General features: G+C 40.5%; 1 protein-coding gene across 3 annotated transcripts in view; it reads right to left on the bottom strand.

Annotated features, from left to right (window-relative positions):
• Positions 1 to 15703: 15703 nt before the first annotated feature.
• The window catches only part of SV2B (synaptic vesicle glycoprotein 2B), a 128527-nt gene continuing 118886 nt past the window's right edge, over positions 15704 to 25344 (bottom strand). For all 3 annotated transcript variants that reach the window (XM_088452668.1, XM_088452669.1, XM_088452670.1), the window contains 4 exons: positions 25209 to 25342; positions 23100 to 23297; positions 22513 to 22672; positions 15704 to 21121 (listed from right to left, as the gene is read on the bottom strand). In XM_088452668.1, coding sequence (XP_088308794.1) covers positions 20938 to 21121; positions 22513 to 22672; positions 23100 to 23297; positions 25209 to 25342 — 676 coding nt within the window. In that variant the 3' untranslated portion in view covers positions 15704 to 20937. The remainder of the gene's footprint in view (positions 21122 to 22512; positions 22673 to 23099; positions 23298 to 25208; positions 25343 to 25344) is intronic.

Genomic DNA, 25344 nt, shown 5'->3' with positions numbered 1-25344 from the left:
CAAATCTATTGTAGAACTGACGCAGTAACAGAGTTTCAGTAATTTTTAATATAATCACTGAAAAATTTACTATATGAAAAGGGATAAACACTCACACACACATATATACTGTACATGCACACATATATACTGTACATGTACACATATACTGTACATGCACACATATATACACGGACTAGAGAATTCATCTAGCCTGATGCAACCTATCCCATCCCATTATACTTACCTTCTTTTCCTGGTACTCTTCTGTCCCGACATCCTGTCATATATTTGGATTCTGTAAAAGTCCCATCCCTTTGCCTTTAAATCATCAGAACTGTTCATGGCCTTTTTATTTTAGTTAAATAAAACGTGAGCTCCAAACGCCCCCTAATGGCTGGATAAAATGTAACTAAGTGATCTTGGTTTGTCATTGTCACTGTCGCACTATCAGCAGAAATGCTTCACTAAAAGCCTATATGGTAATAAACTATATATTGTATTATAGTACTTATTGTCAGGGTTGTAAACCTTTGAGTAACTAAGTACTGTAAGTATTTAACACCTCATGGATCAAAGCAAATTAAGCACTGGGAAAACCTTTTCTTTTTTTACCTGCTCGAGAAGATTTTAAATGTTGCTTGAGAGGAGTAACACATGGCTTTCTTATGGCAGCAATTGGAATTAAGCTTGTTTTTTTAAGTTGATTATATAAGGAGAAAAATTCATATGTACGGAAAGAACAAGACACAGCTAGAATACCCAAGAAATATGTACTATACTTGATAGAGATATCAATATGTGAGCCTTACGCCATAGAGGTTTCAAGCCCACTGCACATTATTAGCTATTTACATTTTCAGTCTCCAAACTGCCGGATAATAAATACATCGGTTTTGAACTCATGAAAGTGTTTGTACTTGCTGGTAAAACCGCATTCTGATAAATTCCCCCCACAGTTACCAGATACCATGGCACGCAAAACAAGTTGTTGGGGGTTTTTATTTGTCTGTCAATTTTAACTCTTTTGTGGTCATGGGGTTGAATTTGTTTTTTACCCTTTGTAACAGCAGAGGTGTATACATGATTATGAAGGGGTCCACATGATTGCCCTTGTGGTTGTATATGCCTATACACCGGCATCCCGACAGCTAGGATTTCAACTACATCTCAATTAAATACTGTACCTGCCAACAGACCTGATTTTACCAGGACAGCCTAGAGGACAAAATGTGCACAGCCTTTCAGAAAAATGGTCTTATCAAAACTCAACATGGTTTGGATGGATCCGTGTGTGATTAGGTTTGAACAATGTGCCCATATGATTGTTTACCAGTCCACTGCAGTATCCCCTATGCCTCAAAACTCTTTTAGTGGGTTGTAGACAACTGACTCACCTCCTTTCTCTCTACCCATTCCTATATACCTCTTCTCATCTTACTGCTACCCACCTGTCCTCTCCCGTGTCACCTAGCTGTCTGTTAGCTCTCTCTTTTTGGCTGTCCCATTGTTCCATAAAATGCAACCTCTCCAAAACTGACATTATTGTCTCCGGCCTCCCACACAAAGGCCCCTTTTTTTCCCACTCTCCCTCTTCCTTGACAATTACTCCCTCTCCTCTATTCTCGAAGTGCCGTATTTACGTGTCATGCTTGGCTCAATCTTCACTTTTCTCCCCTCATCCAGCCCCTCTCTCAATCCTGTTATTTTTATCTCTGCAACATTTCCAGATTCAGGCCATTCCTCACCCTGGAAGCCACTAAAACCCTTATCTGGTTCTTATCATCCCTCCCATTGATTACTGTAATCTGCTCCTCACTGGCCTTCCGATCTCCCACCTCTGCCACTTTGTTTATCCTTAAAACTGCTGCTCACCTTATTTTCCTATTTTGCTGTTCCACCTCTGCTGCTTCTCTCTAAAAATCACCACTGGTGCCACTTAGAATAAAATTGTAACTCCTCTCACTCAACCACACTTCAGGAGGTACCATTGCTATGGGGCCAAGAGGCTTAGGTGGCCTGCTTCCCCTGAACGCAGCTCATAGTTGCCAATCAAATTCCCAGAATATCCACCCCTCCCCCAAAAATGCCAGCTATGCATGCACAATGTGGCAGCATACAGTTCTGTGCATGGAACTTAACCCAATAATGTATATGACAAGGGAAGCTCTGCTAAGAACAAAATGGGGGATTTAATGTTGATGCTGTGCTCTCTGTACCATAATCTTCAGGCTACACTCAGTCAGCAGAAACAGGTAGTCATCAGATTATACTGACATACTGTAGTTTCTATCTCATTTTCTAGATGGGATAGTTGCATTGTTGTGTTACTGGGGAGATTATGTCATAATGTGAACTGTGGGCAATGTGTGGCATAATGTTAAATGGGGGATCTGTAATATGGCATAATATGAACTCTGGCACTATATGGCATAATGTAACTGGGGAACTGCAATGTGCCATAATATGCACTGGGGAACAAAAATATGGCATAAAAACTGGTGCACTGTGTGGCATAATGTGAAATGGGGCACTACAAGTGGTATAATATGAACTGTAATGTAACAATATGAATTGGAGGTACTAAAATGTGTCACAATATGAACAGATGGCACTTTGTGGCATAAAGTTAACTGTGGGTGCTGGGTGGCATAATGTGAACTAGTGTACTACTATGGGACATAAAATTAACTAGGATTGCTAAGGGGCAGAACACTTACTAGGGCACCACTGTGGTGCATAAAATGTTCTAGTGTAGTATTATGAAGCATAGCATTAACTACGGCACATCTATGTGGCATAAAATGAATTAGGATGCATAAAATGGACAATTACTGCTGAGAGAGGTGTCTTTCTAGAAGCATTGGGACAAGGGCCCTACAAAATGTTTCTATAGGGATCACAAAATTCTAGCTTGCCCTTGTCTCTTTCCTAAATTTCCAGCCTTGTTCCTACACACGATCTGTTACCCAACAACACTCTGCCAATTACTGCCACCTCTCCTCCTTAATCATCTCCTCCCATGCCCAGCTCCAGGACTTCTCCAATGCTGTTCCTATCGTCTGGAATGCCTTGCCATGCTCCCAGTCTTCAAATGTGGCCTCAAAAAAAACGAATTTCTTCATCAGAGTCTTCCTCATAATGCTCTAATCTCTGCAATCCTCAATTCTGCTCAATTCTCCCTTTGGGTTAGATTTATTAAGCTATTGCTTCACATCATGCTTGACCTTGAAATTTAAAGCAAAATTATATTAAGGCAAGCGCGATATTTTGCACTGGACATCAGGGCCACTTTAAATTTCAAGATCAAACACGTCGAGAAGCTGCGGCTTACAATAGTCTGCACTTAGTAAATCTAGCCCTTTGTATTCACTCACAGTCCATCTGCAATGTAAGCTCTTGTGGGCAGGGGCCTCTCTCTTGTCATCTCTAAGTAAATATGAAATCTGCAGATTAGAATTATCTTATTATTATTTGTAAGTTAGTGAACTTATCTATAACTATCTGTTTGATCTACTGTATTTTGTAATTTTGTAATATGTCCCGCCAACTATGTAAAAATCTGGGACACTTGTGGTGCCTTATAAATAAAATATAATAATAATTAAATTATATAGAAGTCCCTCTGATTCAATATCAACCTAGTGTAGCAAAATGTCTGCATCACCTAGCAGTGAGAATCAGTGTCACTGGCTTGGATGCTGTGGGAAGTATGGAGAGATGTCATCAAATTAACAAAGCAGGCATAAATTTGGTTAAACTTTCTGTGTAAATAGTTAAGGTGGGACATACAGTATATTATGTGAGATTTTGCAAAAACCACAAACTTATTGGGGATTTTATGCACGGTATGGACACTGAGATTTACTAAAGGACAAACCACACATAAAATTTCACACCATCAGTAGTAAAAAAAAGTGCTACCTGAGGTAGCACTTTTACTGTACACCCTCCCCACCTTTCATCCAGTCACAGGACACTTATTGCTGGAGTAATCATGGTGACATTTAATGGAGTAGAGGCAAGTGAGGATGTATCCCTTCCTGACCATATTCCTTTCATGCTGTCATTGTGTTCTCTCCTCCAATGAGCAGCCAATAATCAAAACGACCAGGAAGGTTGGTGGCCAGGAGGTGATGTGACAACCTCATCCTGCCACCCCTGGTATGATGCCACTGGTACCAAGTGAGCTTGAGAATGCAAGCAATGTGCACTAACCCCCGTGTTTTGGATCTGGATTCATTTTCATGTTTTGATTTTGCAAAACCACCCTCAAGTGTTTTGGTTTTGGATCTTGGTTTTTTTTTTTTTTCTAAATTATAAAAAAGTTTCTAAAGACGGCTAAAATCATGTAATTTTTGCAATCCAAAACCTGAAATTCGTATTTAAAGACCGACTTCTGTACAGTGGGAAGATCAGAACCGCAACTTGGATCTTGCCGGATTTCCTCAGGAGGTCAAAAGGGTGTCTCGGATCTGTCCGGATTCAGGAATTCTGTCCGGATTCGAATTCTGGAGAACCGAACCACACATCTCTAAAGCATCATATATATATATTTTTTTTATTTTAATGAGCCGCACATAAACATGAATCCATATAAAGCTGTATTTGAAATTATTGAACGAATATTTCAACAATTAAAAATGGAGTGATCTATCACAAATAAATAAATAATAAATTATAATGATAAATAAAACACTGCTATAGATACAGCACATCTCACCCAAGCCTTCTGATCTGAGTTAAATAAAGCATACGTATGTTAGGAACAGCGAAGGTCATCCATTAACTCTTTGTATGACACAGGCAGGTGAGGTACTGCTCTGCAATATATGGCATGCCTGCACAGCACTGGATGGACTTATGTTCATATTTACAACATGACACAAAACATACATCTCTAGTAACATACATTGCAGGTAACATTGATAATTACTGGTCTGGTGTTTTGGATGACTTGATTGCAAGTTTCAGAAATCACAGTCACAGGCAAGCACATGAGTTCATTATAATTATATAGAGCTTTCCTGTATTTTCTAATATATCTTCCACATCATAAAGCTACAGTACTGGGGTAAATTTGCTAAAAGTGAAGATGATTCATTTAGTTGAAAGATGAAGCATCTTGATACCAGTTGGTAAATGGCTATATACTGGATAACCTATTAATTATCACTTAGTAAGCAGGTTTATAATCTATCGTGTCTTTAGTGCAAACCTGAAGCAAAATAGTGTGGCCCTTTTACCATAGTAAAAAAAAAAAAGATGTTGATTTGCACTTTATCATAGACCAGGCAAATATTTACAAATATTACATTTACACTAACACGCAGGGAAATTTTATTTTATTTTGCTTTGTCTAATTTTAGATTTTATGTGAAGATTGGTAAAAGTAATCATTTTCCGCAGAGAACATTTTTGCATTGATTAAAATAAAACGCATATACCATATTTAATCGATAAAACAATTTTCAACTCGAATATGAACTTTCTAGTCTTTTGTTCCCATTTTCATAATTCTTACTAACCACTGGTCACAACAAAAAGGAGATGTATGCAGGATGTTACACAGGCAGAGCTCAAATTAGTGTTTCTTTCCCTAACAAATTTAGGGATCTTAAGGGGCACATTAGTCCAAAATCCTTCAATAATGGGAGCTTTTACAGGATTTAGAGCTTCTGCCTATTTATGCAGGGCTGTCTTAACAGCAGTGTGGGCCCTGGGCAAAGCAATGCACTGGGGCCTCTACCCACCCATTCACGGGAAAAAAATGTACTGTGTCTGGGTAATTGATAGGCTACAGCTACCCAAAATGACTTACAGTATATATAAAACACAGGTGCTGGCGCGCTGGTGGTTGCTCCTGGTAACCAGAGGAGTGGAGTTGCAGTCAAATCATGTGATGTACCTGCAATTTTTCCCACATGTAAATTAATTTTCCACAGCAGCTGCAGCACTGGAGATAGGCTGCCATGTATGAGCAGTCCCTGTCTCTCGCACTGCCCCAGGGCTTATTGCTGCAATAATATCAAATAACTGCGCAATCCTATAAGTATAAATAGCATGACAAAATCTCACTATGATGACGGGGCTTATTGCTGCAATAATACCATATCATACTATGATATGGTATTATTGCAGCAATAAGCCCCGTTATACTGAGATTTTGTCATGTTATTATAATTATAGGATTGCGCAGTGATTTCATTCATGCTGCGCAGCTAAGCTCAGCCCTTACCTTTGCGGTGCGGTGGGCCGGGAGTTGCCGGGGCAGTGGCTGGCAGAGGAGTCTATTGAGGAGGCTGAGACCGGGCGGGACGACAGATCCTCCAGTCCGGGACACCACACAGCAGGGGCAGATTGGGATGGGAAACCAGCCCGGGAAATTTCTGGATGCAGCCCTAATGGGGGTGGGTTCTGTGGAGGGGGTGGGGTACTCCTTCCTCATAGGGCCTGATTCTGAGTCGGATGCAATCGCTGCTTTCCTTGTGTCTTTTCCTGCATCTGCGACTTTATACTAATGCCACTACAATGCCCTTCCCTGCTGTACATCCATGTGCCCGAATGTGCAAGGACTGAGACGCCCACTCTAAGTGTCTACAGCTGCTGCAATCATGCTTTGTGCTTCTGTACACGCCGATCATCAATCACACAATTAAAACTTGCACAAGCCCTATGCTATGGGCAGATCATCCGTCTCAGTATGGCCTCCAGTGTAAGCAACTCAGCATCTCTGAACGCAGCCACTTTCATCAACACGCCTGTGTCACTCCAATAACACGCCATACTGCGCTACATCTGCGTCTGAGCAGCCAACCTCCTGCAACCGCCCAGGATCTCCCAAAACATTTCTAATACCCCTCAATATTTGCCTCCCCTAATATCCCTCAGTACACACAGCACCCCCATAACAACTTTCAGTATACAGTGTCTTTCACCACACTAGTCCTCAGTATACACAGCGCATTTGTATTACCCCAGTACACATAGTACCCCCAAAATACCCCCAGTACACACAGCACCCTCATTTAACCTCCAGTACACACAACAGCTCCATATTACCACCCCATACTCAAAGTGCCACTGAGATACCCTCCAATACACAGTGCCCCCATGGTACCTGTATTTTCTTTTCTTTTGTAATAAATGCAGTGACTCAGGCAAGGAGCAGGTAATCAGGAAGGGGAGGGCTGATATGTGCAGCCCACTTTGGTAGTTGTAGGTTCAGCCCCGATAAGTGTAGTGCCCTGTGTGGCTGGGTCATTGTTTTACTTTGTGGGCACCGCAGCACAGGCTCACCCCAGCATGGCCGCCATGGAGTAGGAGCAGGGGTTCCGCAGTACTTCAGCTGCAAGCCACCACAAGTGAAAATGGGAGGGGGTGGGGCCATGCGCGGTGGCTATAGAGGCTGCGCTGCGCCGGTACCGTCAGTCACAGTGGCCAGACTGACATCTCCACCCCGTGCCTTAACCACAGCTGTCAGTGTATGACAGCAGCCACTGGAGAGAGCAGGCTGGCCCAGTGGCAAGTGGCACGGCTTCCCAATCCGCCCCTGCCACACAGACTATGCGGCAGGTGGGGGGGGATGGTACTCGTCACCAGGGGGCGGTGGGGGGGCTGTGATCTGAATGCAGTACTTTTAGAAATATCAAAAATATACCAACTGGCTGCGGCTGCAAGGCCCGGGTTGGCGGGCCCCTTGAAGCTTTGGGCCCTTGGGCAACTAACCAACAAACACAATGGAAGAGACAGCCCTGTACTTATGAAATCCAAAGTGATGATCACTAGGGCCTTTCTGTAATGCTTCCATAATTCCCTTGCTGTCTTTCAATGGCCATTTCAGGACAGCATTAAGCAGTAGGGCCCACAGGAAAAATATATTATTAAATTGAAGAGTTTACTTATTTTTTTAATTTTGAATGTTTGTTTCACTTTTACCCTTTTTTGTTGAATATGGAAACTGCTCCATAGAAACTGCTCACACAGGCACTGACTGACAACTGACTGGCTTAGCTAGAAGAAATGCAGACAAAACATCTATGGCCTGATTCCCCGTTCTACCGTCGCTGATCTGATGATAAAAAGAGTTGATCACCGGACATTGATGTTCGGTGATCTGTCAGGGAATTAGGGGAAATTCAACAAGTTAAAAATCCCTGACTCACCGAGTCTGACAATTTTGGGGTCGGAAATGGGAATCGAGATTCTCCAACATGCTGGATAGACCCATTAGACTTTTGCAACAATTGTCACATGTCAATGCGTAATGGGGTCCATACATCAGACAGTTATCGGGGTAATTCCCCATTCTGCCGATGCCTGGGTCGGGGCATCAGTGAAATCCAACATGTTGAACAATCCCAATTCGCCGATTCTGACCCAAAAATGATCGAAATCGGTGAGTTGGAGACTTTTAACATGATGTATTTTTCAGATGCCCAGATGGATCTCTGATCATTGATGTCTGCCGACCTATGTTTTTGATTGGCATCAGCATAATCGGCCTTTAGAAGTATTTCCCGCATAAGCTCATATGAGTAGAGATCAGTGAAATCTCCCATGGTTTGGTGAAGGAAGAAGTTTTGCAAAGGTAAATAGTTCTGGTGAAAACATTATTCCTTTTTTTAAAAAGTTGTGAGTTTACCACAGCGAAACGCATTAGAGATCAACCCTATTGGCTACAGACTGCAGCATCTTTGCTGTGCACTAAAGGGGAATTGTTCCCAGGGCATTGCGCTTCTTCGCTGAAGGACCCCAAACACCTACACATGGATATATTGAATTTTTAGTAGCTTTTGGCTCTTTTAAGCGCTGTTTCTCTTTTTTACTGTGCCATACTGTACTTTGAACATCACAAAGGATATTTAAGGTACACCACCCTAGCGCCAATAAAAAGTTATGTAAAAAATGGTACTTATCTTAAATATACCAATTATTTTTGCTTTTATCCTTCCATCTTGAAGGATTGATGTGGAGAATCAGACCATGTAAAAAGAAAACAATATAATCTAGTGCAGATGGTCAAATACAAGAAAGCATAATATTAATTAACAAATGTTAATTAAACAAATGGGTGAGGTAATAATCACCCTACAGCACACACTACATCCTATGTAGTGACAAGTATTATATAGGGAGGACTTCGAGACCACTTAAAGTCAGATTAGCGGAGCATCTCCGCAACATTAAAAAAGGGCTGGACACTCATGCCTTGTCATTTCATTTTAAGAGTGTACATAATAAAGAAGTTTCACATATAAAGGAATTTGGAGTATTGAGGCAGGTTAAAACCCACTGGAGGAATAACAATCTAACACAAGAGCTAGCTAAAACAGAGATGGAGTTTATATATTCCCTTAAAACATTGCAGCCGATTGGTATTAACAAAGATTTTGAATTGAAATGGTTTTTAAATTGAGCATATTTTTAATATGTGTATTTTTTATATATTAGTTTTTAATTTTTGTTTTATTTTTTAACAGTAGCACTGGAATTCATTGCACCTTAATTATTAACATTATTTATGGATTGCCAAAACTACTATTCCTTGAGTTCTCTTGGGTTTTAAGAGATGGAGAATTGTTCTCTTCCGCGTTTGGAAACGGAGTAGAAAACTACAAATCCCAGATTCTTTGGGGCATGATGATGTAACTTCCGGGTCTCGGAGCCAAGCAGCCGCGATGTGACTTCCGGTATGCAAGGACGGCATTATGCGAGATATGCCGCTGCTTCCGGGGGAGGGTTAGGATCTGACCTCCATTCTAGAGAGGTTCTCTCATTGGCGGACGAGCGCTGGCTACTTTATTTCTACACGTGGACTTGTTTACATCTGGAACCGGAAACGGTGCGCGCGTGGACTTCCGGTATAGATTTCTGGAATTTCACGACATGGATTCACGATTTATGTTTGAATATACATTTTTTGTGAAATAGGGCTAGTGTCTCTGTTATTTTATAGTTAGCAGAGTGATTCAGCCCTTTTTGATTTAGGTTTTTTGCAATGTAGTGCATTTTATTTGTAATGAAGTTGGCTCCTCCCAGTAATTAAGTCCTTATTGAAGGGGGTATTTAGGGAGCCCATAGTTAGCAGACCCTCACAGCCTTGACAAAGACCTAGAACTGGTCGAAACGCGTCGGCGGTAGAGGGATATCAATAGACCTTCCTCCGGAAGCCTGTGTGAGACGGATGTAGACGAGTAGCTGGGGTTACCTGGGTTAGAAACATCTCCTCAGTCATTTTTTTGCATCTATCTGACCGGATTCTGGTAGGAGGCTAACTTCACTTGAGACATTGTACCTGTTGGTGGTTCTAAGGAGCCGGAATTATCTATTCAACAGTTCACAATTTTTATGAAATTATTGTTTGTGATGTACATTAAACGTGTTATATGTAAATTTTGGTCTAATTAGCTTATTAGTGTGTGCTGTAGGGTGATTATTACCTCACCCATTTGTTTAATTAACATTTGTTAATTAATATTATGCTTTCTTGTATTTGACCATCTGCACTAGATTATATTGTTTTCTTTTTACATGGTCTGATTCTCCACATCAATCCTTCAAGATGGAAGGATAAAAGCAAAAATAATTGGTATATTTAAGATAAGTACCATTTTTTACATAACTTTTTATTGGCGCTAGGGTGGTGTACCTTAAATATCCTTTGTGCTTTTCAATTTATTTCTTGGGGATTACAGATACTCCCCTTTTGGGGTACTCCATCTAAGCTGCCAGTTTGGCGCAATTAATTAACACCATTTTTTGCTTTGTACTTTGAACATGCTTGCATGCAGCTTCCAACCTCTGTTCCGCAGTCAAGTGTAAGCAGCTGTGAGTGCAAAATGCTTCCCTGTACATAGGACTTGTCTGTAAAAAATTGTCAGTGCTCATGTGCAGTAGAAAAATGCGATTTGTGAAGAAACAAAAGCATACCGAAAATGTATGTTTATGTCCATCTCTACGTGAGGCCCAGTATCTTCAATATTCTTCCCCTTCGTCCTTCACAAGTTCTGATGCGACTTTTATTCATACAATGCTAAGCATGCCCCAAGAAAAGATGCAGGCAAGTGATCAGTTTCTGAGTGATCAGTGTGTGTCATTTATCCTCTTCATCAGCTCCAAATGTACCAATGGTCACTTTTGTCAGTGTTCCATCCCTTATATGGAAGCCTTGCAGAGTCAGATCAGGCACATTTCCAGCTTCTATCCAGCCAGCCACTTGATTCATGTAAAATTCAGTGCAATACAGTTTACACCTACATACCTCATTGATGAGACCTTAATACTTATAAATGCCTATCAGTAGGCAGTGTTGGACTGGAGCATGAAGGGCTCACCGGGGGAATGCAATGGTAGGGACCCATGCTTTGGGGAGTGGTCAGTTCATAAAGGGGATAAGGCCAGCCTCCACAGAGGCTCGGACAGACATTAGAGACCATATAACTGACTCTCTAATAAAGTAACAATGTTTAATTCAAATGCACAATCTGAAACCTGATATTAGAGCAAGTGATGGGGCCCTCAGGCAGTAGGGCCCACCAGGGATTTCCACTGTAGCCCTGTGAGCCAGTTCAACCCTGTTAGTAGGGTACTGGCAGACATTGTGACACAAAGGACACTTATCCCATTTCTAATGGTGCATACACACGGTCAGATTTTACTTCAGATTTGAACGATAACGATTTTAAAAATCGGTCAATCGTTCATATCTGAAGGAAAATCTGACATGTGAGCCTTGAACGATGGATGATGCGTGTTCCCGATGGTCAGATAACGATATCTGACATCTGATGTCTTTGCAGTCAGTTTTGGTCGATTTCAGTCATTTTAATGCAGTCAAAAATTGTTCAATCATTCAAATCGTTGGTAAAATCGTTCAAATCGTTTGTAAAATCGTTCAATCGTTCATCTGTCAAATCTTACCGTGTATATGCACAATTACTTTCACTTTTCTAATATACTGTTCAGTATGATAGTAAATGAGGCACAACAGTAATATTTTTTACTAGCGTTTCCTTTTGTTAAACCACTAGATATTGTTCAGCCACTGTTAAATCAAATAAATTGAATTTACATAGAAAAATGGAATATTGTGAAGTTTTGATACTTGCCATTACTCCTGGCACTATTCTAATAATACACAGTTCTTCATTAGGTTTTAATTTTATGAACACTTTCAGGCTTAATATATTTTAGGAAGATGAAACAATTTCCTTTAAAGCTTCACAACCCTGCACAGACTCAAAATCATTGGTTTCTCCTATTGTAATGTATGTTTGGGATCTATTACTGCCATATATTTTCCCAATAATGAGGCAAATCTGACTTCCTTGCTACTAGCTGCCATTAACTGGCTCTGCCCAACAAACACTGAGTCTATGTGTGCTCTTTGACTTTTTTTTTTAGAAAAGAAGATTCTCATTTTATTTTTAACTCACAAAAGAACAGACTTTTGTCTTTAAGTTGCCATTTTCTATTTGAATTTCATTATATTTATATTTAAAATGCAACTTTAGCATTCAGGGCCGTAACAAGGTATTTGAAGGCAGCATAGCAAAAGTTTCTAAGGGCCCCTATGTAGCATGCAATGGTGAAAAATGTATATAACACATGTAACTTTGACTTGGAAGATGGGCCCCCCTAAGCTCTGGGCCCCTTGCACCTATAGTAGTTACGCCCATGTTAGTATTTAGTATTAGTATAGTGAGTCATGATACTCTTCTCACTTGTGTATATGAAAGGTCATTACATTAGCCTATTTTGTACAAATGTAATGCAACTTTATCAGGCACTGTGCCGTCTACTTACTAAGCCTTGGATGGAGATAAAGTGAACGGAGATAAAGTCCCAACCAATCAGCTCCTAATTCCAATCTCTAATCTCTGCACAAGCTTCTAACCCCAAGTGACTTTTTAATACATTTAAACTGCTTCTTACCCCTCCATCACCCAAACCACCTGCTACTATCTGTGCACAAGATCTTGCTTCCTATTTTAGGGACAAGATTGATAAGATCCGAAATGAAATGGTAGGCTCTTCCTCAGCTAGTGACCTGCTCAATTCCCTACCTGAACGCTCTGGTACATTCTCTTCATTTGATCTCACAAATGAAGATGAAGTATCTACACTCTTCTCATCCTCCTACTCTATTACCTCTCCTCTAGAGCCTATATCCTCACAAATCAGTAAAGCTCTGCCTCCTGTGCTTATCCCAACCCTAACTAAAATCTGTAATCTCTCTCTCTCTACTGGCAACTTTCCATCACTGTTCAAGCACACAGTGATTACTCCCATTCTGAAAAAACAAAATTCTGACCCTAGTACTCTCTCAAATTACCGTCCTATCTCCCAGCTCCCATGCCCCTCCAAGCTACTTGAGAGACTTGTCTACACCCGCCTCACACACTTTCTTAACTCACACAACTTATTGGACCCACTTCAGTCTGGCTTTCATTCCCAACACTCCACAGAGACAGCACTGACTAAGGTAGTAAATGATCTTGTCACTGCCAAGGCTAAAGGCCATTACTCACTCCTAATTCTTCTAGATCTCTCTGCTGCTTTTGACACTGTTGACCACTCTCTTTTCATACAAACACTGCAATCCCTAGGTCTTAAGGACACAGCTCTTTCTTGGTTTTCTTCCTACCGATCTGAATGCTCTTTTACTGTTCATTTTTCTGATTCTGCCTCTTCACTACCTCTATCAGTTGGAGTACCGCAAGGCTCTGTCTTAGGTCCTCTGCTATTCTCAATGTATACCACCTCTCTTGGCAAACTAATCAGCTCTTTTGGATTTCAGTACCATCTGTATGCGGATGATACTCAAATCTACCTATCCTCTCCAGATTTATCTCCATCTGTATTGGTCTGTGTCACTGAATGTCTTTCTGCCATTTCATCTTGGATGTCATCTCGCCACCTGAAACTTAATATTTCTAAACAGAATTAATTATATTTCCACCGGCCAATAACAGTTACCAACCTGATCTCTCTATCACTGTTGATACCTCGACCATCCACCCCGCCCCACAAGCTCGCTGCCTTGGTGTCATCCTTGACTCTGAACTATCCTTTGTTCCCCACATTCAATCTGTCTCAAAATCATGTTACATACATTTAAAAAACATATTCAAAATTCGACCATATCTCACACAAGACACTGCAAAAACTCTAATCCATGCACTTATTATTTCCCGCATTGACTATTGCAATAGCCTCCTTACTGGTCTTAAGGCTATCACCATTACAATCCATTATGAATGCAGCTGCAAGGCTTATCTTCCTTGCGAAACATTCTTCTTCTGCTGCCCCGCTCTGTCAGTCCCTCCATTGGTTGCCGGTTTTCTACCGTATTCAATACAAAATACTTTCACTTACACATAAGGCTATTAACCAAACCACACCAACATACATCTCTTCACTCATCTCAAAATATCTCCCAACCCGACCTCTCCGCTCAGCACAAGATCTGCGTCTCTCATCCCCATGCATTACTTGCTCCCATTCACGGTTACAGGACTTTCTTCACGCTGCACCCACTCTATGGAATGAACTACCTTGCACAATAAGATTTTCCTCTAGTCTCCAATCCTTCAAGCGATCCCTGAAAACTCACCTCTTCAGGCAAGCTTATCAAATTCCAGAACCTCCCACATAACCTTCATAGCTTCCATATCTAATTACATCCCCTTTTACAGTCCACACACAATCTCACACATTGTCTTTCTCTCACATCCTCATGACATTTGGTCGACATTCCTGTGTGACTGGATCATGCAGCCAACCAAGAAACTGTGCATTCTGGCTGGACCAAAATGCAATATATAGCACCTATCCTTGTGTATCAATGCCAATTTCCCTATAGATTGTAAGCTTGCGAGCAGGGCCTTCCTACCTATATATCTGTCTGTTATTACCCAGTTTTGTTCTATTAATGTGTACAATTGTAAAACGCAACAGAATATGCTGCGCTATATAAGAAACTGTAAATAAATAAATGTAATTTTTCACACACAGCCTGCGACATGGCAGTTAGGAGCTTATTGTTTGGCTTTGGATCTGATTCAGGCCCGCTCGCTAGATGCGATCGCTCGCATCCAGCGTATGCAAATTTGTCAAAGTGACGACATGGGAAGCGGTCGCTCGCCAAGGCCACTTTGGCTGTGTGAACGATCACTCTGTGTATGCAGACACCCATTAGCATATGTAGAGACGCCCACTAGCGCACATCGTCTCCAGGAAGTGTATGAAAACATTGGTACATCGAGCACCATCGGAAGCAAACACAGCGCTTGTGGTTGCCTTACCCTGCCACAAGCTCTGCACGGACTTCAGTGTAAAAAACAGGCATGTGGCGTGTTCTAGGACGCTGCCTGTTAATTATGCATGCCTTAAAAATGGCATTGAAACACCGAGGCACGCCTGCGTTCGCACCACCACATCCCTGTTATTAGTGTCCTGCCCCTGTTACCACCCTCAAATGGCCTAGAGGTAATAGAGGTGCTTTAAATGTATTGGTTTGTATGAGATATTTTAGCTACACTAGGGTTCTAATTTTACCTGGCACCCTTATCTGCACAGTGCTTGGGGCCCCAATCAGGTTAATGCCCAGCTCTCCTCAGATCATACCCTGGGCATTGCTAGAATCTTGTGACACTTTGAGCTAGCTTTCAATCTTACACTTTGACCAGTCATTGATGAATCTTAAAAAGGAAAACATGCAAACGTTATTTTTTTTTATACAGTAAAGTAAAACACCAGAACTTACAGGAAGCAGCATAATTCATATTTGTCATTAGACTATCAGACTCACATGTGTTGTATAAGACACAAAACTTTTATACTAGATACATTGAGAGATTACACATTTCATTCCTTAAATGTAATAACAATATGGAAATTAGAATTAAAACACCCAGGAGCCATTCAATCAAGTATGGCTGTTAATGCTGGTAAGTTTTTTAATTGAATGTGCAAGATGCATTAATCCTACTACTGGGTAAACCTATAATAACATATTAAATATATATAAAATAAAACAGAAGTACTTGAGAATAAAATCAATATTTACACCTTCATCTACAATTAGCATATACATGAACAGTTCCTGATTGTTAAGGAAAGCTGGCAAGAGGGGTGCTGTAGTGCTCCAGAACTTATATGTGTAAGATTGTAAAACTAAGAGACAACTATCTGACACTTTTACTGCATATTTGAAGGTAACCTTTAACCGGCTGCTCTAGATGAAAAAATATTGATAATTTGATCACTCTAGCTCTATCCAACTCGTCCCCCCATCTCTTCCCAGACCATCACAGCCATGGCGGCCCTCACCAAGCGCATAACCTGTATACGGCAGCATGGGGTCGAGGGTTGGGGCACTTCATCCCTCCTCGAGTCGGCCCTGATGCCATTGGCTCTTCTGGCATTTGCCAGAAGTGCCCGATGGCAAGTCCAGCCCTGATACACTACCAAAAATACACAAAGCACATCTTGATCCCTGAGGAAACCAACTATACCAGCCTGGAGATTGATACTATGGCCCATAGCACAACTCCTTGATTTCTATCTCCAACCAGTTGTTAAGAGGATGGGGAGTTATATCTGCAATAGACAATTTAAATGAAGACTGCCTTTAAAGATGTCTGTTCATTATACATGGTCATAACACATGATGCAGGTGTGGAGACAGTAAGTCAAGCTATTAGATCCCACCTATTGATTTTGTTCTTACCCTGTTCAAGAAAGTGTTGGAGCTCGATCACTTTTCTTATGATGAGTACTGTGTGCAAGTAGCAGGGACAGTGATGGGATCAAATCTAGCGTCAGCATATGCGAATATTTTTATGGACAAATATGAGAGGGACCATATCCCAAGTAAACTCTCAAAGGACCACCTTAAATTGAAGAACTTTTCATACCCTCTATTGATGTGCAACACATAAACTTCCTTGACATAACTATCTTCAAAGAAAACAGGTGCTTGAAACATATCTTATGCCATAAAGTGACCGACAGAAACACTTTTCTTTTATCAACTAGCTACCACCTGGATGCCTTATAATCGAAACTACCACTTTCACAGTTCCTAAAGGTACTTAGGAACAATTTCAACTTTACCCTAGCTGAACAGCAGCTAGTGGAACTAAGGAATGTTTACAAAGGATTTGGTGTAGAAATGCCTCACCAGAGCTAAAAAAAACTTTTCATAGAGGGTCTATTAGTCACCAGGAACACCTCAAATGACGATAGAGTGATACTGATAATGTGCAACACAAATTTGCAGAAAGTCCAGAAATTAATTCGTAAGATATGGCATTGATTGACATTAACCTGACTTTCAAAAATCTGAAGAAGAAACCTCAACTCCTAAGCATAAGAGGAGGTCCAAACTTGAAGGACATTATTCATGCCCAATATGAGGAATGGGAATGAAACATGTGGCAAATGGCTAACTCAGTGTAAGGTTTGTTGCAAATTCTTGGGATGTACAACCTGCTGGGCTATTATCACATGACAGTTCTTTGCCCACCAACTAATGTGCCAACTGTATCATATGATATTTTTTCTCACTTGTCCATGCAGTCTTATGTATGTGGGAAAAACCACATGAACATTCGGTATGGCCCAACACAGGTCTTCGATCCGGTTGGCATATACAACCAGTGAGTCTGATAAGCCCATAGCGGACCATTTTCTCAAGGAGAAACACAGGTATCCACACTTAGATACATGATTTTAGATTGGGTCCCCCTATTGAGAAGAGGGGATACCCATATGCTGACCCTATTAATATGTGAAGCACGATGGATTCACCAAATGAACACTGTCTCTCCAAAAGACTTCAATGATTATAACCACCTCAATATATTTCTGCAGTGAACTTTAGAATATTTTTGTACATTTTTGTTGGCATGCTTTTTTGTTTACTGACATAATTTGTTTTGTGCCGATCATCACCTGACTGTGAACAATATTGGGGACACACATGTCCCTGTTGGGTCAGATGTCCACTTTCGTGACTTGCATTCCATTATGGAAGTTGTCACCCATCCCGGTGGCTGGGCACGGCTAGAAGCCGTGAGCTGGCAGGTAGACTGTTCAGAAGGTTACCACACAAATTTGATGCATTATAGGACTCACTGAACTACCTGTGAGTATTAACTAGTAATTACATTGCTATAGGGGTTACCTGCTCTATGTTCATTAATAGGCGTCCACTAACTATGGACAAAAATCAGGGAGACACACTGATGACATCACTTCCAGTTGTTTTACATGAGATGTATTTGAGAGTTATTGAGGAGGGTACATAAGGGGGAGTCTGTTTTCACTTGGGTGATACTGGTAACTGTAGTTTGAACTGTCTTGATAAAGGTTTCTAAATAGGCCAAAACGTTGACCTTATTTATGTGACGATAAATGTGCTTTTAACAAAAAACCCTCATCTTCTTCTTTGAAGATAGATAGATAGATAGATAGATATTATATAAATATAAGCAGTGTTGAAAAGGCATTAAAACTATAAAAGTGAAACCTTTTCAGATAAAGTTTTCTTTGTGCATTTTTAAAGTTAAAAGTTTCTGGTCTCTTGGCAGTGATGAAACAAACAAATTATTTGGCAGTGTTGACAAATAGAAAGATTGTGCTTCTTTTTTGTGTCCTAATATTAAATAGCTTGTTATGTTGGTATTGCCATACTAGAGGTGCAATCCCCTCTATAGAATATTTGTGTTTCTTTAAAATAGGTAAAATAGGTAAAACTCTAAGTACCAGTACGAAGATCATTTCTCATTAAGGTTTTCATTCAAGCTAAATAATTTACAGTGTGCTAAAGTGTCATGCTTGCACTATAGATGTGCGTGCTGACTCCTGTCTTTTGGTTTTGGATCTGGATTCATCTTCGTGTTTTGGTTTTGCAAAACCACCCTTAAGTGTTGTTTTTTTGGATTTGTTTTTGTTTTTTGATATATTAAATTGATAAAATGTTTTAAAATAGTTTAAATCATGTATTTTTGTAATTGAAAACCCAAAAATCAGATTAAAAATCCGAATTTTGAACCACAGGAATATCAGAACCGTTGTTCAAAACTGCAATTCGGATCTGTCCGGATTCATGGAATTCAGGTGGATTCGGATTTCTGGAGAACCGAACCGTACATCTCTAGCTGGTACTATGGTAACCACAGTCACATTACATGATGTAGTCATCATAGTTTGGAATGCTCAAATGCTCACATCCATCTCTTTTTTCTGTCATCCAGCGACCACCAAGTAGCTTGTTGACTGATTGTCTCAGATTAAGGGGGAGATGTTTCAAACCTCCTGGATACGTGGAGAAGTTGTACTTGATAAATGCTAGCTAGAAGATAATTGGCTGCTATGGGCAATTTATTCACTTGTCCATTTCTCCACTCTTCTGATACATTTCACCCTAGGCTATTATGTCCTGGGAACAATCAGAAACTAAGGGGGAGATTTACTAAGCCTTGGAGAGAGATAAAGTGGAGAGAGATAAAGTAGCAACCAATCAACTCCTAACTGTCATTTTCAAACACAAGATTAGATACATCTCCCCTAAATGTTACTTATACAGACAATTTTGTTTTGCTCTGGAAGCCTTCTAAAGTTATCCTGCAGGTTGATTTTGCAAAGTATACACTAAATAACACAAATCTTCAGCTTCACGGTAAAAAGATACTGTACATAACTTAGCTGTTTAAAAAAAAAAGACTTTGTGGAACTGCACCTTCAAACCACTTCAGTATTTGTCTTCAGCAAAGCAGCATTGTGGGAATTTATGTGGTATTATGTGGAATTAGTCCATGTGTTAATGTATGTTGCTATACTGTACATAGTTATTTATGGCTATATTTACTTATTATCACTCAAAAGCAGATACCGAATAACTGCTGACATTGACCAAAGTTAAAAGTATGCATTTAAAATTGTAGCAACCAATCAGCAATTTGCTTCTATATATCAACTGCAAGTTAGACAATAGTACTAAGTTGTGTTATTAGGGGATTTCATTTGTCACATACATACCATATCCACCTATTCATTATTTTTACTTCCAATACCTCAGACCCACGCCCAACATTCCTACACCACCTCATTCACCCCTTGTTATCTAGCTGACACCCAGCTATCCTCTACCTTTAGCCCGGCACTGACACTAGACAGGAGCGCATGTTTAAACCTTCCTTACCCTTAATAGTACTAAATTACTAAGACTGCATCAGCTGCAAAATATGCAGTGACCCAGAGCAACCAATCAGTAATTAGTTTGCGAAACAAAATGTTTGGTTGGTTATTTAGGTTCAAAGCAAATCTTTCACCTAAATGTATGTTTGCTATATCATCCCTTTAATTCGGGATGCATGTGAATTACACAGGTTCTGTGACTGGCTGCCTTCAAGTCTCAATTTCGTGAATTAAAGGGATAATATAGCAAGCCTACCGCAAAATGCCATGTTACTAAATAAGCCCTAATGAAAGCAAATGTGGGATTGGTTACTATATTTCTGCTGCAGATTTGTTATGTTAAGTGTTCCTCTTTGGCCGTGTGAGCTATGGTAATGAAATCTTTGTAAATTTGTTACATATTATATTTTACAGTTACTAAATGATCCTTAGTATAACTAGTGGTATAGTTTAGAACTGGGTTATACTTAGTAGTTTATACAATTTGTTTAGATTACTTTAAAACAGAGGGCAATGCAATTCTAAAAACAGACACTTATGTAATATTATCATTAAAAGGAAATTGTATAGGATAGCTTTTTGAACTTTAAAACTTGCTTGAGTGTTAAAGACTGTGATAAAGTGAGTTTTTTGCCCTATAAACCATTCAGCTCGGGTCAGAGTCTTACAGTGGTTCTGCACCAACAGAACATCTTCCAATGCTCTGGCTCTCCCATTCTTATGTCTTATTGTTTCATTCCAGTGTATGATTCACATGAGGACCAGTTCTCGTGTCTCAGGGAGCCGAAGAGATATAAGGCCTCCACATACCAGGGCGGTGGATGCAAGTAGTATAGGAACCACCTTTGTTATGCCAACAAAAGAGGCAAAAATGGAGTTTCCAAATATGGCAGCTAACTTGCACAAACCATTCAAGATCCCAAATGCTGTTGCCCTGTTAAAGAGAAATTGTAAAGTATAATCGGGCAGGACTGCAGACTATCATAGTAAACAAACATTTAGTTTAAAAAAAAACCATTTAATTTACTTGAATAGACACAAGTAACATAATAGTAATTGTACAAATAAGTTCCGGTTCTAATTTTCATTTAAAATGATGCTTCATGTGCCCATTTATTGTAAAGAATTTACTTATTGGAAGTTTTATGGTTAGATCCTCCGTTGACATTTTGGGCCTGATTTGGGCTCGCATGCAAAGCGGCTGAATCTGCGTTTATTCGCACAGCGCATGCGTCTGAGGCTGTCCGAGGTGACCATACGCATCTCTGCAGATCTGCGGACAATTCAGAGTAAACAGAGGCAATCTACGTGGCAATGGAGGCAGACATCCTTTTGGCTGAACATTCATGAGGATGTTGTGTTTTGTAGCCTGTAATGCCACCAGGGAACTCCAGAACCTAGCAACTAACAATGATCGCAAAAGTGTGCAGGCCCATCTAGGTGGAATGGTATTGAAATGCTGGTGGCTCGAATACCTACTGCGGATGCCCGACAGGATGAAGATCCCGACTGGGGCTGGTAAGTACTATTACCCTCCTCTGTCCCCCCTTAAACCTCCCTTAGGGGTGCATAACCCTAAAACTCCCGGGGTGGTGCCTAACCCTAAGTCCCCCGGGGGTGCCTAATCCTAACCCCCCCTTCCCACACTCTAAACCTAACCCTCCTGGGGGGGGAGCCTTACCCTAACCACCCCCCAGTGGCACTTAACCCTAACCCCCCCCTTCCCCTAGCCTAAACCTAACCCTCCCTGGGGGGTGCCTAACCCTAAATCCCCCCAGGGGTGCGTAAAGCTAACCCTCCCCCCCCCCTGCAGCTAACACTAAGGGCACCTCGGACTTACCTGGTTCGGTCCGGCGTCCTTTTGTGTTTCGGCGTCGGGATTAAGACTATTTTAAATCCCCCGTCAGGCATTAGCCATCGGGATTTTGACCAGCGGCATCGCGTCCACCAGTCATTTAACTACATACCCATCTAGGCAGATATCAGTCAGAATGAAGAGGAATTGCTAAAAGCAACAAGACTAATACCTGCCATGCCTTTCTACCATTCCCTGACTTACGGTACACAATGTACAGGGCACATTACGGGTAATTATAGAAGGGAAAATCTCACTCATTCTTCCTTGTACATCTATGAGGTGTGAGCATAACCATGCAAGTTTATCCTACCTGAATAATCTGTGCAATAGTGACATGGGAGGTTCTGCACAAATGTCGTGGATAATTGAATCTGCTCCAATATCTTAGCAACTGTGATCATTTAAATATCCAATACAGGGATTCAGTTGCCATAACACAAGTCACTGGGCATGATAAATGGCATTACCTTTTATTTGTAGGGTACAGTTCCACTGTAATGACATCAAGGGCATTCCAGGCAGCTATACTGGTGCCACAGAACAAGCACTGCCAGCCAATCATTGCAGATTCACTATTACCAAAGAAGAGGAAGAAGCAACAAACTGCTGAGATCAGCATGGACCCAGCTGCAGGAGAAAACAAAGATGAAAGTTAGAAAATAGGAAGTACTTTCCTCAAAATAAACATACAGTATTTCACCACAAAGACAGTTGTTTGTTCAAGCTTTGGTCGTCTGTGCCATGTGGCCACACCGGTCTTCAAACCCTGCTTCATATTACACTATGTATCACAAAGAAGAATTTAAATGTGTTGTGTTCTTAAGAAGTAGTTTTAAAATAATTTCATGATCTCAGACAATAGAATATTGACAAAAGCAGAAGCTAGATGTGTACATTTTTCCTTCTTTCTATTATATACACATTATATATGTTTAGTCATATTACAGTATACAGTGCAGTTTGACCTATGCAGCCACGTTGCATGGCTTAACCTAGAAATAAAGTGTCTCCATCTATGTATATGTATACAGGGTATACAGTACTGCATACTTACCGATCATCCTTATCCTTCCAATTTTGTCCATAAGGAGCGCTGAGATTATATTTCCAGGTAATACTGACAGACTTCCAAGAAAACTGACCAGGTAAATCAGAAAATCGTTATCTTCTTCAAAATCAATGTTACACCCCTCTTGATTATGGAATGTAGTATTTACTATTGTGCTGTCAATGAATCTGTGCTTGTAGATATCTGCATAACAACAATAGAAAAAGTGGAATCTTTGAAAATAAACTCATAATATGACCTCTGTAAGGTATACTAATGTTCTAACAATGTTTGATATTGTTTTATCAGGATACCCGCAATGTACAGCAATGCATTCTATGTTGGTGCTTTACAAATAAAGGATAATAATAATAATTGTATTTTTATATATTAACACTAGTATTGTCTGTCTATTAAGCTGTACTGTAATGTAAAGAGAAAGGAAGTTCCACCAAAGGTTAAGAGCTTAAGCATGAGGGACATTAAACCACAAGGTGCTTCTGAGCGTTGCCACTTTAAAGAGTGCTGGTGTAATTCCCCTCAAAGCTAGTCTATCTTAGCAGCCAATAATTGAGGGGTTTTGGAGTTTATAGTGTTGTGAGTAATTGTCTCTTTGTTCCAGTTTTAACACCCTCCCACCCTTTGTTGTGTGTGGTTTGTTCGTTGTGCATGTGGTGGTAAAGAACGGTAATTTGGTTGTTTCAGTTAAGTTTTAGGCTTAGTGGGTGCGCTCTCTTTTCAGTGGGGTATTGTCATGAACCAATTGTTGTAAACGTGAAGTGGTTACACCACCTCAACAGGTGGGTTCTGGTAAATGGAGAGTTGGACACCAATGTTTGGTTCTGTGTGTGCATGTTTGGTTGTCCTGTCCGTTTTTTAGTGCCATCGCCATTTCAAATGTAAAATATAAATGTATTATTTGTCAACAAAATTTGACAACATTTTAACACCGTTGTCCGTGTCTTTATTATTAGTGTTTAAGCTATATATGCTTAAGTTTAGGGTAACATTTGGAGTGTAATACGTAAAATACACTGTTAGTGATCTTATAGAGTTAAGTGAAATTCTGGGAAAATTTCAGTTGAACAGGTCATTCCACAGAGGCACAAAGCATACAGTTGTCACTGCGGAGGGCGTGGAGCAGATGAAGTGGGCGGTGACGGGAGCATGAAGACATGAACACGTCATTTGCGGGAGGCATGGAGGAGCTGCAGTGGATGGTGCCAGGGGCATGGAGACTTGTTTGCGTCATTCTGGCCCCGCCCTCCACCAGACAATGTTGCGATTACCAGTATTGTACAGCGGGGGGTGGGGCCAAGATGATGCGATTCACTGCGAATCGCATCATCAGCCACCTGTACCTGAGTGAAGTGGACGGCCGCTGCCGACGAAGCAGCCGGTACCAGGAGACTTGGCTTCTTTTCCGGGTGGCCTGGAGGGTCACCCGATTTTCGGGAGCTTCATGGCCGTTCTGGGAGAGTAGGCAAGTCTGGCACAATACAATACAGTCAAAACAATCTTGAAATTATGTGCAGTGGAAAGGTGAAGCTAGGCTTTCCGTCACGTGGGGCAAAGACTCAGCTTAGAGCCCCCGCAAGGAACATGTCAAACATACACTGGGTGGGATGTATCAAGACTCAGAGAGAGGTAAATTGGAGAAGTTACCCATAGCAACCAATCAGCTTCTAACTATCATTTCAAAGACTGTGCCAGATATATGACAGTTTAGAAGCTGATTGGTTGCTTTGGGAACTTCCTCTATGTCTCTCCAAGGCTTGATGTATCTCCCTCACAGTAAGGTACTTTCCATATGCAACTAAGATAATAAACCACACTTTGAAACATTCCTTTTAGGAATGTATTTAATGACAATACTGTAAATAAAGCTAGATTAAAAAATAGTGCATTTTTGAAATAGCTACCTAGTTTACCCTTGGCAATGGATTAAATAGAAATCCATATCTACTGTTCATATGTATATGCAAATTAATAATAAAGAAATTGATCTATCTGACATCGGTCCAATCATTAATGTATTAAGTTGAATATATAGTACCTGTGATAAATAAAAGGGCTGACAGGCCACAGTCTTGATTTAATTAATTATATTCTTACCTGTGTTGTAGAAGAATGAGGCTTTTATGGTGCAGTTTTTAAAGACGGTTCCAGGTGAAGTAATGTCTTCAAAGTAGCACTCATCAAACAGGCAATTCTCAAATGTGACATATTTAAGTTTCATCTTGTAGAACCT

This window comes from Taudactylus pleione, unplaced genomic scaffold (assembly GCF_031769625.1).
Source record: "Taudactylus pleione unplaced genomic scaffold, aTauple2 ptg000556l, whole genome shotgun sequence".
Classification (NCBI taxonomy): domain Eukaryota; kingdom Metazoa; phylum Chordata; class Amphibia; order Anura; family Myobatrachidae; genus Taudactylus; species Taudactylus pleione.
Note: the sequence above shows the minus strand (reverse complement) of the source record. Positions and strands in the feature narration are given on the sequence as shown.